This window comes from Andrena cerasifolii, chromosome 12 (assembly GCF_050908995.1).
Source record: "Andrena cerasifolii isolate SP2316 chromosome 12, iyAndCera1_principal, whole genome shotgun sequence".
Lineage (NCBI taxonomy): Eukaryota > Metazoa > Arthropoda > Insecta > Hymenoptera > Andrenidae > Andrena > Andrena cerasifolii.
The window spans coordinates 11,279,090-11,291,578 of record NC_135129.1 but is presented as its reverse complement, the minus strand read 5'-3'; the positions used below and the strand labels follow the sequence as shown (position 1 = coordinate 11,291,578).

Sequence of the window (12,489 nt, the reverse complement as noted above, 5' to 3'; positions counted from 1 at the left end):
AATTTTAGATGGCTTAACGAACCCCAAAATTTCACCGGCACCAACCGAATAAGGTAACCCAGGCCAGGGGGGCAAGGGTCCGCAGGAAGAACCAAGGTTGAATCCCTGACCAGGTCTCCAGCATGTCCAGCAAGTCCAGTAGGTCCCAATGGTCCAGGGGGCTCGGGAGCTCCGGGGGTGGAGGAAGGACCAAGGTTGAATCCTTGACCAGGTCTCCAGCATGTCCAGCAAGTCCAGTAGGTCCCAATGGTCCAGGGGGCTCGGGAGCTCCGGGGGTGGAGGAAGGACCAGGGTTGAAACCCTGACCAGGTCCCCAGCCAGTCCAGCCAGTCCAGGAAGTCCAGGAAGTCGAGAAGGTCCAGGTGGCTCGGCAGCTCCAGGGTGCCCGGAGGTCCTTCAAGTCCGGAGGACCGACGACGACTGAGTACATGAAGATCTGTGAGCTCCTTATGTAGACTTCGAGGAATGATGTCCCCCGATCAAAACAAGGTCGACGGTTACTTACAATTGCGAAATCCACCGAATTCTTTGGCAAAAATGGATTTTCTGCTAAAATATCCATTCCAGTGGCTATTGCAGTAACAAATAATGTTAACAACATTTACACTAACCGCCCAGTATAAATTATTATTAATTATGATCGATAGAACTCGAGATATCGAGCAAATAGTAACATTTGCTCTTGGATTTGCAAATGATTTTCTACGCCGAATGATTTCTCTTTTATTCTCATTATCAGTGTTTAATCGTTCGATATATTAATGTTAATGCTTATGCATATTACATAGTATTATATATAATGTATAAATACATTTTAGTTGAACTGGATTTCACTAAGTATGAATTATTTATATTCAGTAAATAATTTACCTTTACTATTGCATCTCAAAATCTAATGCTTTATTAAGCTTCAACAAAGATTTTTGTACAGATTTTGCACGTAATTGAGTACCTAATTATTATTAAACATTCATCGGATACTGTAATTCTCTGAAATCGATTGAAATATTGAAAACTACCTATTTATTAGTCGACGAGTGCCAAAAATATGCTTTGAACAAAGAAATACAAGAAATACAAGGAACCACAGGATATAAACATATAATTAATGCCCGATTTATGGATACAATTATTTATTTTCCATTGTCCTCATCAGCTCCAATACATGCGATACTTGATACATAATGATTCAATAATGTTCATTAAATACGAAGTACGAAACCTATCTAAGCTAAACTCGTCCTCTATGATCTCGATACTTTTTTGGTTTCTTTTTCTCTCGTTTCCATTATATCGTCATACAAATGAAACGTTTGGTAATAAATTATCATAAGGTAGGTAAGCGTTTCGTTTCGCTTCTCTCCCGATCATCGGGGATCACGATTGCGCCGAGCGTGTCGAACCTACCTCGGATAAACGAACGTTCTCAAAAAGTTCTCGATAGAAATCCCGCCATCGCGGCCTTTCCCCCTCCACTTAAGCCACGTTCCCACATGTTCAACGCATAGGATACATGCACGCTTCAAAGACACTAGCTTCTCGTAGACAACCCCTGATGAGGATTCTTAAGCCGCATTCCCACGCGCGCAATACGCAACCAGACTCGAAATACTTTGAAAAAAATCGACTTAAAAGGCAACGGATATCGAGAAGAAGTAATAAAATCGTACATATGCAACCGAATACAACCAGTATACTCGAAAAAAAGTTGCGCTTCAAAGGCTCCTAAGTGCGCTTCGAGCACTGAATTTTACACGTGCGAACATATTTTTACATAAACTTTGCATCGAACATCGTGCACGTGGGAATGTGGCTTAAAGAGTACTCTACGTTAGACGTTTCCTACAGTGCATTGCTCACGCCATTGTACACGTATAACCGTGGCTTTACCTATCTTCTCCATCACGCTATTTTAAGTGGGAAACGTTCTTTAGGTACATTCCTCAACGCACATTCTTCACGTGGTTCAAATCTGGTTTCAAATGCGTCACTTAGTCCGCATTCCGTACTGCCCATTGCGCAAGTGGGGTCGCGGCTTAAAGCTTGCTTAAGCGTATCACGCGTTACGTCGCAACGGTTACGAGCTCCTTACGCGAAGGAACCCCCTTTCACTGCATTACGCATCGCGAATTGCTCACGTGGAACGTAGGCTTCAGATTTGCGCACGTGGGAGGGTGGCTTTACGCTCGCGTGAGAGAAACGATTCGTGGAGGAGGAAACGTTAATCATCGCTGGGAAGACCGTGTTAAACTACGAAGGCGTATCGAACACGAGCGAGGATGCGCGTTCTTCGATCTCTATCCGAGACGATTCTCTTACAGTAATTAGTTTAATCACTCCGCATTGTGCTACGGCCATTTGCTCTCTCTCTCTCTTTTTCCTATCGCGTCGACGATCACAGCCTCGCGTTTGAAAGTCGAACGAAGAGAAAGAAACAGCGACAGAATCGGGGATCGTCTTTCGTTTTAATCTGCTACCTCGTCGACTTGCAAGCGCGCCTTTATTCTGTGGATGCCGATAACGTTTCACAGATACGCGCTACTACCTCGTTCTTGTTAATTCAAGAGCCCGAACGTCGTGATCGTTTTCAGTAGCAAGGAAATTATTAGCTTCGTACGAAGACTGGTGGTTAACAAACGATTGAACATTATATTCACGTGTTTATTATTTATTTTACGCGAACAGTCGATAATTTATCTGATCCGTGCAACAATCTACGCAGCTACTTTGAACATGATAGAAGTTTCGGAAATGAATGTCTGTGATGCTTCGTAATGTTAAGAACACTTTGTTTCAGGAATATCAACCGTTTGTTAACTATCGCAAATCTATTTCATTTCACAAACAATTTCACGCGTCTTTTTCTTTACAATATTCATACACGCAAATATCGAGCATCGGGGGGGGATATAAACAATCAGTTGGCAAAAACCAGAGACTCTCATTGTAAATCATATAAAAACTAATTTTCACTAAATAGGAAAATATCTAGAATTCTCTTGTAATTTAAAAACCTTGTCTATCGCGAATATAATTGCAACCAGAAGATTGCCAACTGTTTGCGAAACGATCACTCGTTCGAAGAACTCTTTCGTTTGTAGCTCGTCAGTTATTCGCGAGCCATGCTTGCTCGTTCCACCCTTGCTTTTTAAATCGATCCATCATTTCTCGCGATTTCCCCTGCACCCCATCGTTGCCAATTCTTTTGATAATCCCGTCACCCGTCGACAATCGCTGAAATACGTGTACGGGCGTTGAAATGCCAAGGGAAACGTTCTTTGTCAGGGAGCTTCTCCAACGGTCTAAATTCTAACAGGTAAATCCATCTTTCCACGAAACGAAGGATTATTCGCTCTGGCGATCGGCGGATGAAGATGTCGCGACTTCCTCGGCGACGTTGCAGTCTGGGAAAGAATCTAACAATCGCTACGTTCGCGAAGAATTGATGCTGCGTTCATTCGACCGCCTAGTTGCCCTAGTTGGATACCGAGGTATCGTCAGTCCCTTTGTAAATAACGTCAGCCACCGTTGGCACGGTACTTAGCCGCAACAATAAAATGTAGAAAAACCTATGTACCTTAACGTACGTTTTGTTATTCCCTTCGAATAATCGACAAGAGACGAAGCCCTTTTCAGCCCCCTTCGTTTCTGCGCTTTCTCCCTTGCCCGTCGAATCGTTGATTAAAAAATGAAATTTCTCGAGATACATCAAGGGGAAGGGTGGGTTTGTCTAACGAACGAACTATTCGATGATCTATCGGTGTTTCTTCGATATATCGAGGTGTTATAAGCTCATAGTACGAATTTCCCGAACTGATTCTCTAAACGTCGATGTACGAAGAGTTTTAATAAGTTAGAAGAGACTCCTCGAGGAATCACATCTCGCTCCATCCCGTTCCTTTTTGGCTTACTTTCGTTAATGATTGAATAGATTCCATAGCCTTCGCGAGCTGAGGAGAGAGTTTCAGAAAATATCCTATAAAAACTGCTAGATGGGTAGGATTCCTCTTATCCCCCTATTGCGAATGCTTGGCTACAAGGCTGCTTCGTTTTTTTTTCTCGAGTCCTTTCGTTTTCATTCGATTAATACCTGGAGACGATTAAGTATCGATTAAACCCGATAATATTCCAGCAGAGGCACGAAATAGTCCAGCTAACAGGCACAATCGATGGCGACGAGAAGCTCGCGGAGAAGTGTCACAGCGACACTGTCATTGCTGGATCGTTTTAATCAGATCTTCTCTTCGAAACGTTTCACCAGTGACCGTTTCTCCTATGTTTCCTTTCATTCTCTCACAGCGACGTGTCTCCGACATGCCCAGAGACACGCTTAGAAGACTTTAACGTTAATTAATTTACGTATATGCCGAGAAGGATTAATCGATGCTGAGATCTAGCCAGTACCTGAACATTATTCATCGACGAAGTAATTTTGGAGCTGTCTATGCTACGAATTGAGGTAGAATTACACCATGGCGAATTTCAGACGTCGTACACACGCAAGGAGGCTACGATACGGTTCGCAAATTGCTCTCCCTTGTGATTGTGCCTTCAGATGAGGGAACGCAAATGAGCTGCTTTTAGGGCCACAATGCCGAGCTTTGGGATATCGTAACGTCACGACCGTGGATGCTAGCGTGTAATTTCGATTCGTTATCATTTATATACTTAACGATATTATCGGTACACGTTATACACTTACAAACTGACTTCTATGCAACGACTAGAATCGTGATGATCTCTAGAAGTACTATCACCACATTGGTTTTAGGTTTTACGTTATATGCGACGAGAATTCTTCATTCGATAGGAAACAACGAAGCCGATCTGACGGGAGGATTCATTGCCAGATCTTGAATCGAGGAGTACGCGCGTTATCGAGAATCGATGAATTATTGGGAGACACGTAGACAGTCTATACTCTTTTTTTTAAATGAAATTGATTCTTCGAATGTTGATTTTACGTGAAGCTGGAAGGTGTGTCGGGATTAAGTTAGTGAGGTGGATTTACTGATAATATTGATAGTACTTTACTGATTACAGTATATGCAAGCTAGCTGGGAAATCCGTAGAATTTTAACTTTGGTACTTTCTAAACGTCTCAAATAATTCTAAGAAAATCATGACTACTCAAAGTATTACGTGGGACTCGAACCCGATCCGCTGAGGTCTTTCATTCCGCGCTCCCTCTCATGGGGGTTCCTGATTCCATAATAGTATTAAGAAACCTACGACTCATCGAGGTTGTTGAATCTTAAAGAAACTTAAGCTCGAAATCATCAACTAAGATATCTATGACTCCTAAAAATGACTGAAACTTTTGAACAAAACCGTCATCCCTCCAATTCATCGATAATTGATAACAGTTTCCACCCAGACGACCCCGGAAGGCCTGGCAATCGATCCTCGGTCGAATCGTTTCTAGCTGGTTTCTAGCTGGCAGACTACAGACGCGGGTAATTTAATAATAAAAACTCAACGCTCACGTCGAACTCACCCCACGTTTCCCATACAAAATATTTGTGCCGTTTTTATACAAAAAAACTTAAGCTTAACCCCTTAACTGACGAACTCTATACACTAAAGACCGCGTGGATAAAGGTATGATACAGAGTCTGTACAAACGCGTCGCGTAAATGTTTTGTCAGCTTGCAACGGACGCGTGCCGGTTCGTTACATTCCTGCGAGGTTTACGCGCGCGCTTTACGGGACGTCAGTCCGCGTGATTACACCCTAGGAACATCTCGGGGGACACTGTCAAAATGTCCCCTGGTAAGAGGCCCTCGTTTACATTCTGGCGCCTCGAGCATCTACGAAGCCAGCGGAGCTTGCTCAAAAGCGTCCGTCACCGGTCATCGACGTAGAAAGAACGCTGCGTACATTCCACCAAAATAAAAGAACATCGATCTGCCTATCTGATTATAATTATTAATTTGTAAGACTCATTAACACTTCGAGTAACGCAAGGTTTCGGTAAACGCCCCTTCAGTCGAGCCTATTCTAGCGATCGCTTCTACCAAGGAACTCTGACTTAATTCGTCCCGAGTGAACATTCGGGAGGCAGCTGAATAATACTTGGATGCTTCCCAAAGGACGCGAACGCGAGAACACGCCGAGGTGTGCACAGCATGCTTGCTCGAAGTGTCAAACGTTTAATCATCGACGACGGTGACTTCCCCCGCAAACTCCACTGATCAGTACAACCGTACTGTCTTTGTGCCAACTCTGTATAATACATACAGAATCGATCCTCTAATACAACTCGTAAGTACGTGAAATGCATGACTGGTCGACGTTGTTCTCGCGTGAACTTAATGCTCTATGTACAAACGCTACCACTTGTATCTCCCTGTCGTTTCCGGGGACCGTTCACGCGGAAACGATCAGCTGTTTGAGAACAAGCGTGGCGCGGATCGCCGCTGGACGCGCCACGAGCTTCCCCGCGCGGGGGAGTCATCGTCCAGCGTCGTTCTGCGCTCCGAATTCGAGGAAGATCACGAGAATCGATCGATAAAGTCCCCGGCCGTTTCGTTTGATCGGCGTGCAGCGAGAGGCCATGCTAGAGCGCCAGCTTCGTGATCTTCGGTTCGATATTGGCTGGCGCGTGCACGACGAACCCTTCGATTCCGATTATTATTTTGTACAATTACAGCTAGTAGTTGCTCGTGGCCGTTGCGCGCGCATTATTATTCAGCTTGCCCGGCTCTACGGTTAAACTCGACGTCGATCAATTAGCCGCGACGGGGGCAGTCGCTACGAATAGAAAAATCACGAGGGGCTCGTTCGTGCGCGGTCGAGCAGCTTTTATACATCGACAGAAGTCGTCGGGGATTGTTTTTAATATTGATGCACGCCTCGCTCGTCTCTCTGGAAGACAGCGAGCTCGATTTCGTCAGCGGGTTCAAAGACGTATCGCAAGAACGAGAGTGTTTCTTTTGTGGCACTATGAAGGAAGCTTTGTTCTCGGACGGCGCTCGCGCGCATCCAAGCTGCCCGCGACTCGATCGGACGTCCGCGGCGACGCGCGAGAATGCGCCTCGATAGGTGAACAGCTTAATCGCCGATCGGACGCGAGCAGCTTAGGTCGTTTCTACGCCCGACTGAGCTTAAACCACGAGATTTCGTGCAGTGAGCCAGGGTGTCCTTGCCACAAAGTACGTCCCTGACCGCCCTGCTGCCGCCCTCAGGTCACCCTCAACGTCCATCTCCTGCCCCATCCTGTGTTTTCAAGCTGTGCTAGGGCTGGTTAGTCGCAAAACCGCGGCCTGGCATCGTCTCGCGAACTACAGTGCTCGGGTGCAAAGCGGATGTCTGGCCGTGAAACGAGCAGTCTCGTTAAACGTCCCCTTTCGCGACATGTTTTGCTGGTGAACGTGGAATCTGATGGCTTAGGGGAGGCAGCTGAAGGGAATTGTTTTACGAGCAAGAAATGCCTTGTGAATTGCTGCTACGAGGCTTTCTAGGCTGTTTTCTTCTAACTAATACTGTTGGAGGCTTCAGTGGTTAGACTATAATTGATTTAAGAAGTGTAACGAGGTAGTTGGACACGCTCGAGTAGTATCACAATCCGCCAAATGTGTCTCTTGCTATTTTTTAGGAGAACTACCGCGGTGATTAGAAGAAAGTTTGGAACTCATATTTTTAAATGTCTGCATAGCAATCTTGATACACACTAGGCTTTATTCAGAGAATTTAATTCATGGGGTATTTTGAAGGTATAACTGTTTCTAATGCAACTATCTTATTTCTGATATTGTTCACAGTTTAAAACAGTTCACTTTCTTTTGACCACTGCAGAGGGCCAAAACGCTACTGTTTACAAGCAATAAAGAATGTAGTCCCAGGCTCCTAGCTTCACTTCAGTGTCCTACAACCTCATTAAATTCCTTGTCTATTATATCGCACCCTCGATAGAACGTTGGAACACTTTTTGAAAGACAGTTTACACTGCCAAACGTCGAACAGTATTAACGTCATCAGTGGCGAAATTCAAGAATCGTTTCTGCCACGGTATCCTAGCTCCCCGCAAAAGAATTCTTTCGCGACGACCAATGTTAGCGATTTAAGGGCGTAAACTATCATTCCAGATTCCACGTTCTTCCGCGCACGGTACACGTAAGCAGGACTGCTCGTTTATTGAAGGCGTACAATGTCCTGTGAGGTGCTGATTAGCAAAATAACGATCAGACGCTGCTGGATATCGAAAGCAAACTGTGGACAAAAGCGCTACGTACTCGCGCGGCGCGGCGCGTTAACGACGGTTGCAAAGTGTTAAAAGACTGACAGCCGATATACCGCGGCTCTGCGCCGTCGGGAACCCTTGAAAGATCGAAGTTGGTGGCGAGACGCGTTATCAGCGGAAGTTGGCCTCTAAATATTTCACCTCTAAAAGGCACTCCAGTCGACATCCCGAATTATTGTCGTTGCACCAACCCTCCTACATGGAAGAGCGATTCCTTCGCGCAGAGCCTGAAATGATCTCGAATGGGGATGCTCTATTTCAAAATATAAGTCTGTACAAGGCGTCTGAGGCGCGGCGTTAACGCGCGCGCCACGGGGCTGCGTTTCGGATCCTTTCGCTGCTACTCGAGCCGCTGTGACTCCGTCGAATCGTGTATCTCTCAACGGGCCTTCGCGCGAATCACTGGGCCGACAGTCGACGTAGCAGCGAAGTGTTCGCCGTTGGGACGACGCGGATTATTGCTCTCGTCGATGAGATGGCACCAAGCAGTTAAAAGCGATTCCTGCCGCGGATATTATTTTAAACCCGTCCCTGTTCGCATCAGTCGCCGATTCCTCTGATATGGCTGCATTATTGCCATTGTAGCGATCGATCTTCATCGTGCACGCTCGGGGACGAGCAAGCCGCGACTCTTAGGGTCGCCTTTTTAAAAATTATTCCACCTCCGCCTGAAGAAGCGCGGTGCACGATGAGGCTCAAGTGCGAAAGTCGTTTGGTTCAAGCGACGCGAGTTCGTGTCTCGTTTAGTCGTCGGATGGGTAGTGTTTCAAGGCAATTACAGTTTAAACGAACGCATCGATTAACAGGAACTTTGGAGTGCTTAACAGAAATTCTTGCTTCGAAAATTGCCGTCGCGTCGAGCGGTGAAGTTAAGTGTGCTGAGAAGAGTTAATAGGCCAGATTGTCGCGAAGAGTGGTGATCGTCGGAAACTAAATGCGAGATGGCTGTGGAACGAGTAATTTCCGTTGTAAATGGCTTTGAACAGACGCGTGCGTTATCGTGTAAAAAGCATGCCCAAATTTCTCGCAGATTTCCATGGTTCTCGTCGTGTTTCATGGCAGTCACTTATCGCAATTTCGTACGCGATTAAAGTGGAGCGGAGGGCTCGTAAAAACCTGTCTATATATTGAGCAACGCACGAGCGTGTACTGTGGCTAATCGCTGGAATATATAGCTTGTGCTCGAAGCAATTACAATTGAAACGTACACGTCGACGGTCTAGTAATCGCTTTGGCGAGCAAGCGTTCTCGAGGACCAACGGTCGCGCACGAAAATTCGGTATGCTTCGAATATATTGTAAGAAATACCGCGGTCGGCTTAACACCTAGATATTTAATTTCTTATTTAACCAGGGTAACCAGGTAACTGGCCCTGTAGCACCGGTACATTCTCTTAACGCGAGTCTATCACGAACGCTCCACCGAACGTTCATTTTCCTGTGCCCTCGAGAAGAACGACACTCGAGGCTCGTTCACTGGGATATTAGAAATTTAATAAACACCAAGAATGGAGCATGTCGTTTTCAGTTGGTAACAAACCAAGATTTTGTATAATAATTTCGAGGGGACAGCTCGTAACTTGATGCGCTCATCATTTCGCGGCTCTCCTTTGGATAGTTACGAGTTGAATCGCTTAGTTAGCGATATTTTGCCAGAATCTTCAAATTTCTTTTAACGATACAGTAGAACCCGTGTAATTTGGCACCAATGAGATCGCATACAAATTTATTACGAAATGTAACACTAAATAGACAGGGGCGGTAAAATTGATAGGAAGAGACAATTAAAGTCAATGAAAACCAATAAAAGGGTGAGAGTTTTTGGAAAAGCGGTAAAAAGTAGACAAAGCTTTTGTTATTCAACAAAAACCTACAACAAAATTTCGCTCACCAGACCTCGCGTGCTCTGCTTTGCCCAATAAAAGAAGGGAAAGATGTTTAACTCGTTGGTGCCAAACTGTTCCATCCCAGATTTCTACTGTACGTACTTAGAAGCCATGCGAACGATCGCTCCGTATGGCACGCGGAAGGTCCCCTCGAAATGTGGCGGAGGCCCGTTCAACGAGCAGCGATGGATCTGGTCGGGGGTGTCCGCGAGGACTCGACGTGTACGCTTCGCTGGGGCAGGCGAGGTTCTTCCTAGAATAGCAGAAAGGAAACCCGAGTGCGGCGAGCGTCCCCCTTGGCCCGTCGGGCCATCCCAAACTGTCAGACGGACGGGTCGCTGCCGGGGGCGGAGCCCGTCTTGCTACCGTCGACACCAGCACCGCCACCGTCGCCGTCGGCGCCTGCACCCTCTCCGCCCCTGTACGGCGAGCCGCCGGCCCCACGCGCCGACAGACCTCGGAAATCCAGGTTGTACTGTAAAACAGAGGCCCAGAAGGGCGGATTATCCAGTGTACCGCGCCAATTATCCTGCACGACGCTGCGATCACCCCATATCGTGCAAGGGAATCTTATAATCCAACGATTTCGACCACTCGGGCTTCACCAAATAAATATCTCCCTCGTATACTTTGGCTACTTCGCTGAGAAGAAGTAAGAAATGCCAGATAAATGGAAGCCTCGAGTGGCTAAAATCTTCTGCGTCGATTATAACTTCCCTTCTATTTGAAATGTCGCGTGAGAAGTATTCTGGAACGTTTAGCTTTCGTTGATATTCTTGTACTCCGCGATATTCTTACTGCTTTGTAATTATTTTGCAACTGTAACGAGTTGGAACAACATTTCTGGAAGTGTAACAAATTTGTTTAAATATTATTATTCATAATGTTCACGGATGTTAATTATAAGATTGCAAGTAATATCACGTTGAAGGTTCACGAATTTACCGTAAAGCTTCTCCAAATACATCAGAAACGCGTATTAAAATAACTATAACTTTGGAAGACTGTTATTCCGAAATTATAAAGAAATATTTCAAAATGGATATATTAGCCGAAGCGGGGAACCCTTCCCTTTGAAATGGCGTTTGTTTCGCGTCGATACCACTTTCGGTTCACGAGATATCGTCGTGTAAAGATAATGGTATTTTTCGCTCGCGCAGTCGGACCTCTCACTCGGACTAGCTTATCCCACGCTTCGCCATGTTGCGCTGGTCAGTTAACTAGGTCAGCGTTTGTTTACTGTGTACTATTAGTGATGTACGCATTTCCGGGAAGAGAAGTGGGTCATTGGGTCACGCGTATTCGGTCACCCCATTCATACCCGTTGCGTTTCAAATACACGCTTCGATGCCCTATATCTCGGGAACCGCTTGCGATATCGATACGAGACAAAATGCATTATAAAGGGCACACTCTCCTCTATCTCCAGGGTGAATTGAATTGCCACATTTCGCGATCCCTCCGGTTGTATTTCACGCTCAAAGTAACTGAACGTTGTATCTGAATGTTTGAATGTATCTCGCGATACTTAAGTTCCAAAATACTTCTGTACGACGTGGCAGACGTTTAGTTAGTAATTGTTCCAGTCCTTTTAGTTGCAAAGAAGCTCCCTCAAAAGCGTCGCAACTGTGACTGTTAATGCCCCCACCATGGAGAAGGGTGACCAGCATTACTCTTTGGTTGTTATAAAAATTTGTTAATATAAAATTGAAGAATTGTAAAGTATTATTGTTTGAGAAATATATACTTGTAGGAAAAGTATGTGTTATTGTCTTGATGCACGATTATATACAAGCATTATGCGTTACAATATTCAGCGTGCCAGAAAGTGACTCCAATAATGAAAAGGAAATTCTGTTACGAAAGATTGCATCGCGCCCATTCCTGTAAAGACAGCTGAAAACAGTAAACTCGTTTGATTATCAGTTCACCTTCGTGCTGCGGATTATGTTGTATATTGTCGCAACGTGGCTTATTAGTCGAAGCAAAGCTGTTGCGAGAAAAATGTCTGCAACAATACGGTAAGAAAAATATTCAAGCCAGTTTATTAACATAAATAGCGACGGTAATGCCTACGCGTAAAATGTGTCGTTATGAAAATAGCGGTGACGAGAAAGGAGAAAATATTTAACGAACGCAAATGACTGAATTGTTCGACGATAAAATTCGTCGAACTTGCCAAACAGTCACAATTCAAAAATTCTAATTCGGGTCACATTAATCCCATGCCTCCGAATCCCCAATCACATTCTTTATCCCCAAAGAAGTACTTATCGCAATTTACACACTCCTTCGATTAATTCCAGAACTCCAAATCCAACTATAAATACTCCCAAATCAGAGTTGGGCAGGACCCAACTAA

At 45.1% G+C, this 12,489-nt stretch overlaps 1 protein-coding gene across 5 annotated transcripts in view; it reads right to left on the bottom strand.

Moving 5' to 3' along the window:
• Positions 1-1,116: 1,116 nt before the first annotated feature.
• The window catches only part of Alpha-catr (alpha-catenin related), a 69,120-nt gene continuing 57,747 nt past the window's right edge, over positions 1,117-12,489 (bottom strand). For 4 of the 5 annotated variants that reach the window (XM_076824895.1, XM_076824892.1, XM_076824897.1 and 1 more), the window contains one exon: positions 10,470-10,602. Coding sequence is in view for 1 of the 5 variants with exons in the window: in XM_076824896.1 (XP_076681011.1) it covers positions 10,450-10,602 (153 nt within the window). In the remaining 4 variants the exon portion in view is untranslated. Of the gene's footprint in view, positions 10,603-12,489 lie in introns of all 5 variants that reach the window. The other variant, XM_076824896.1, reaches the window with a different exon arrangement.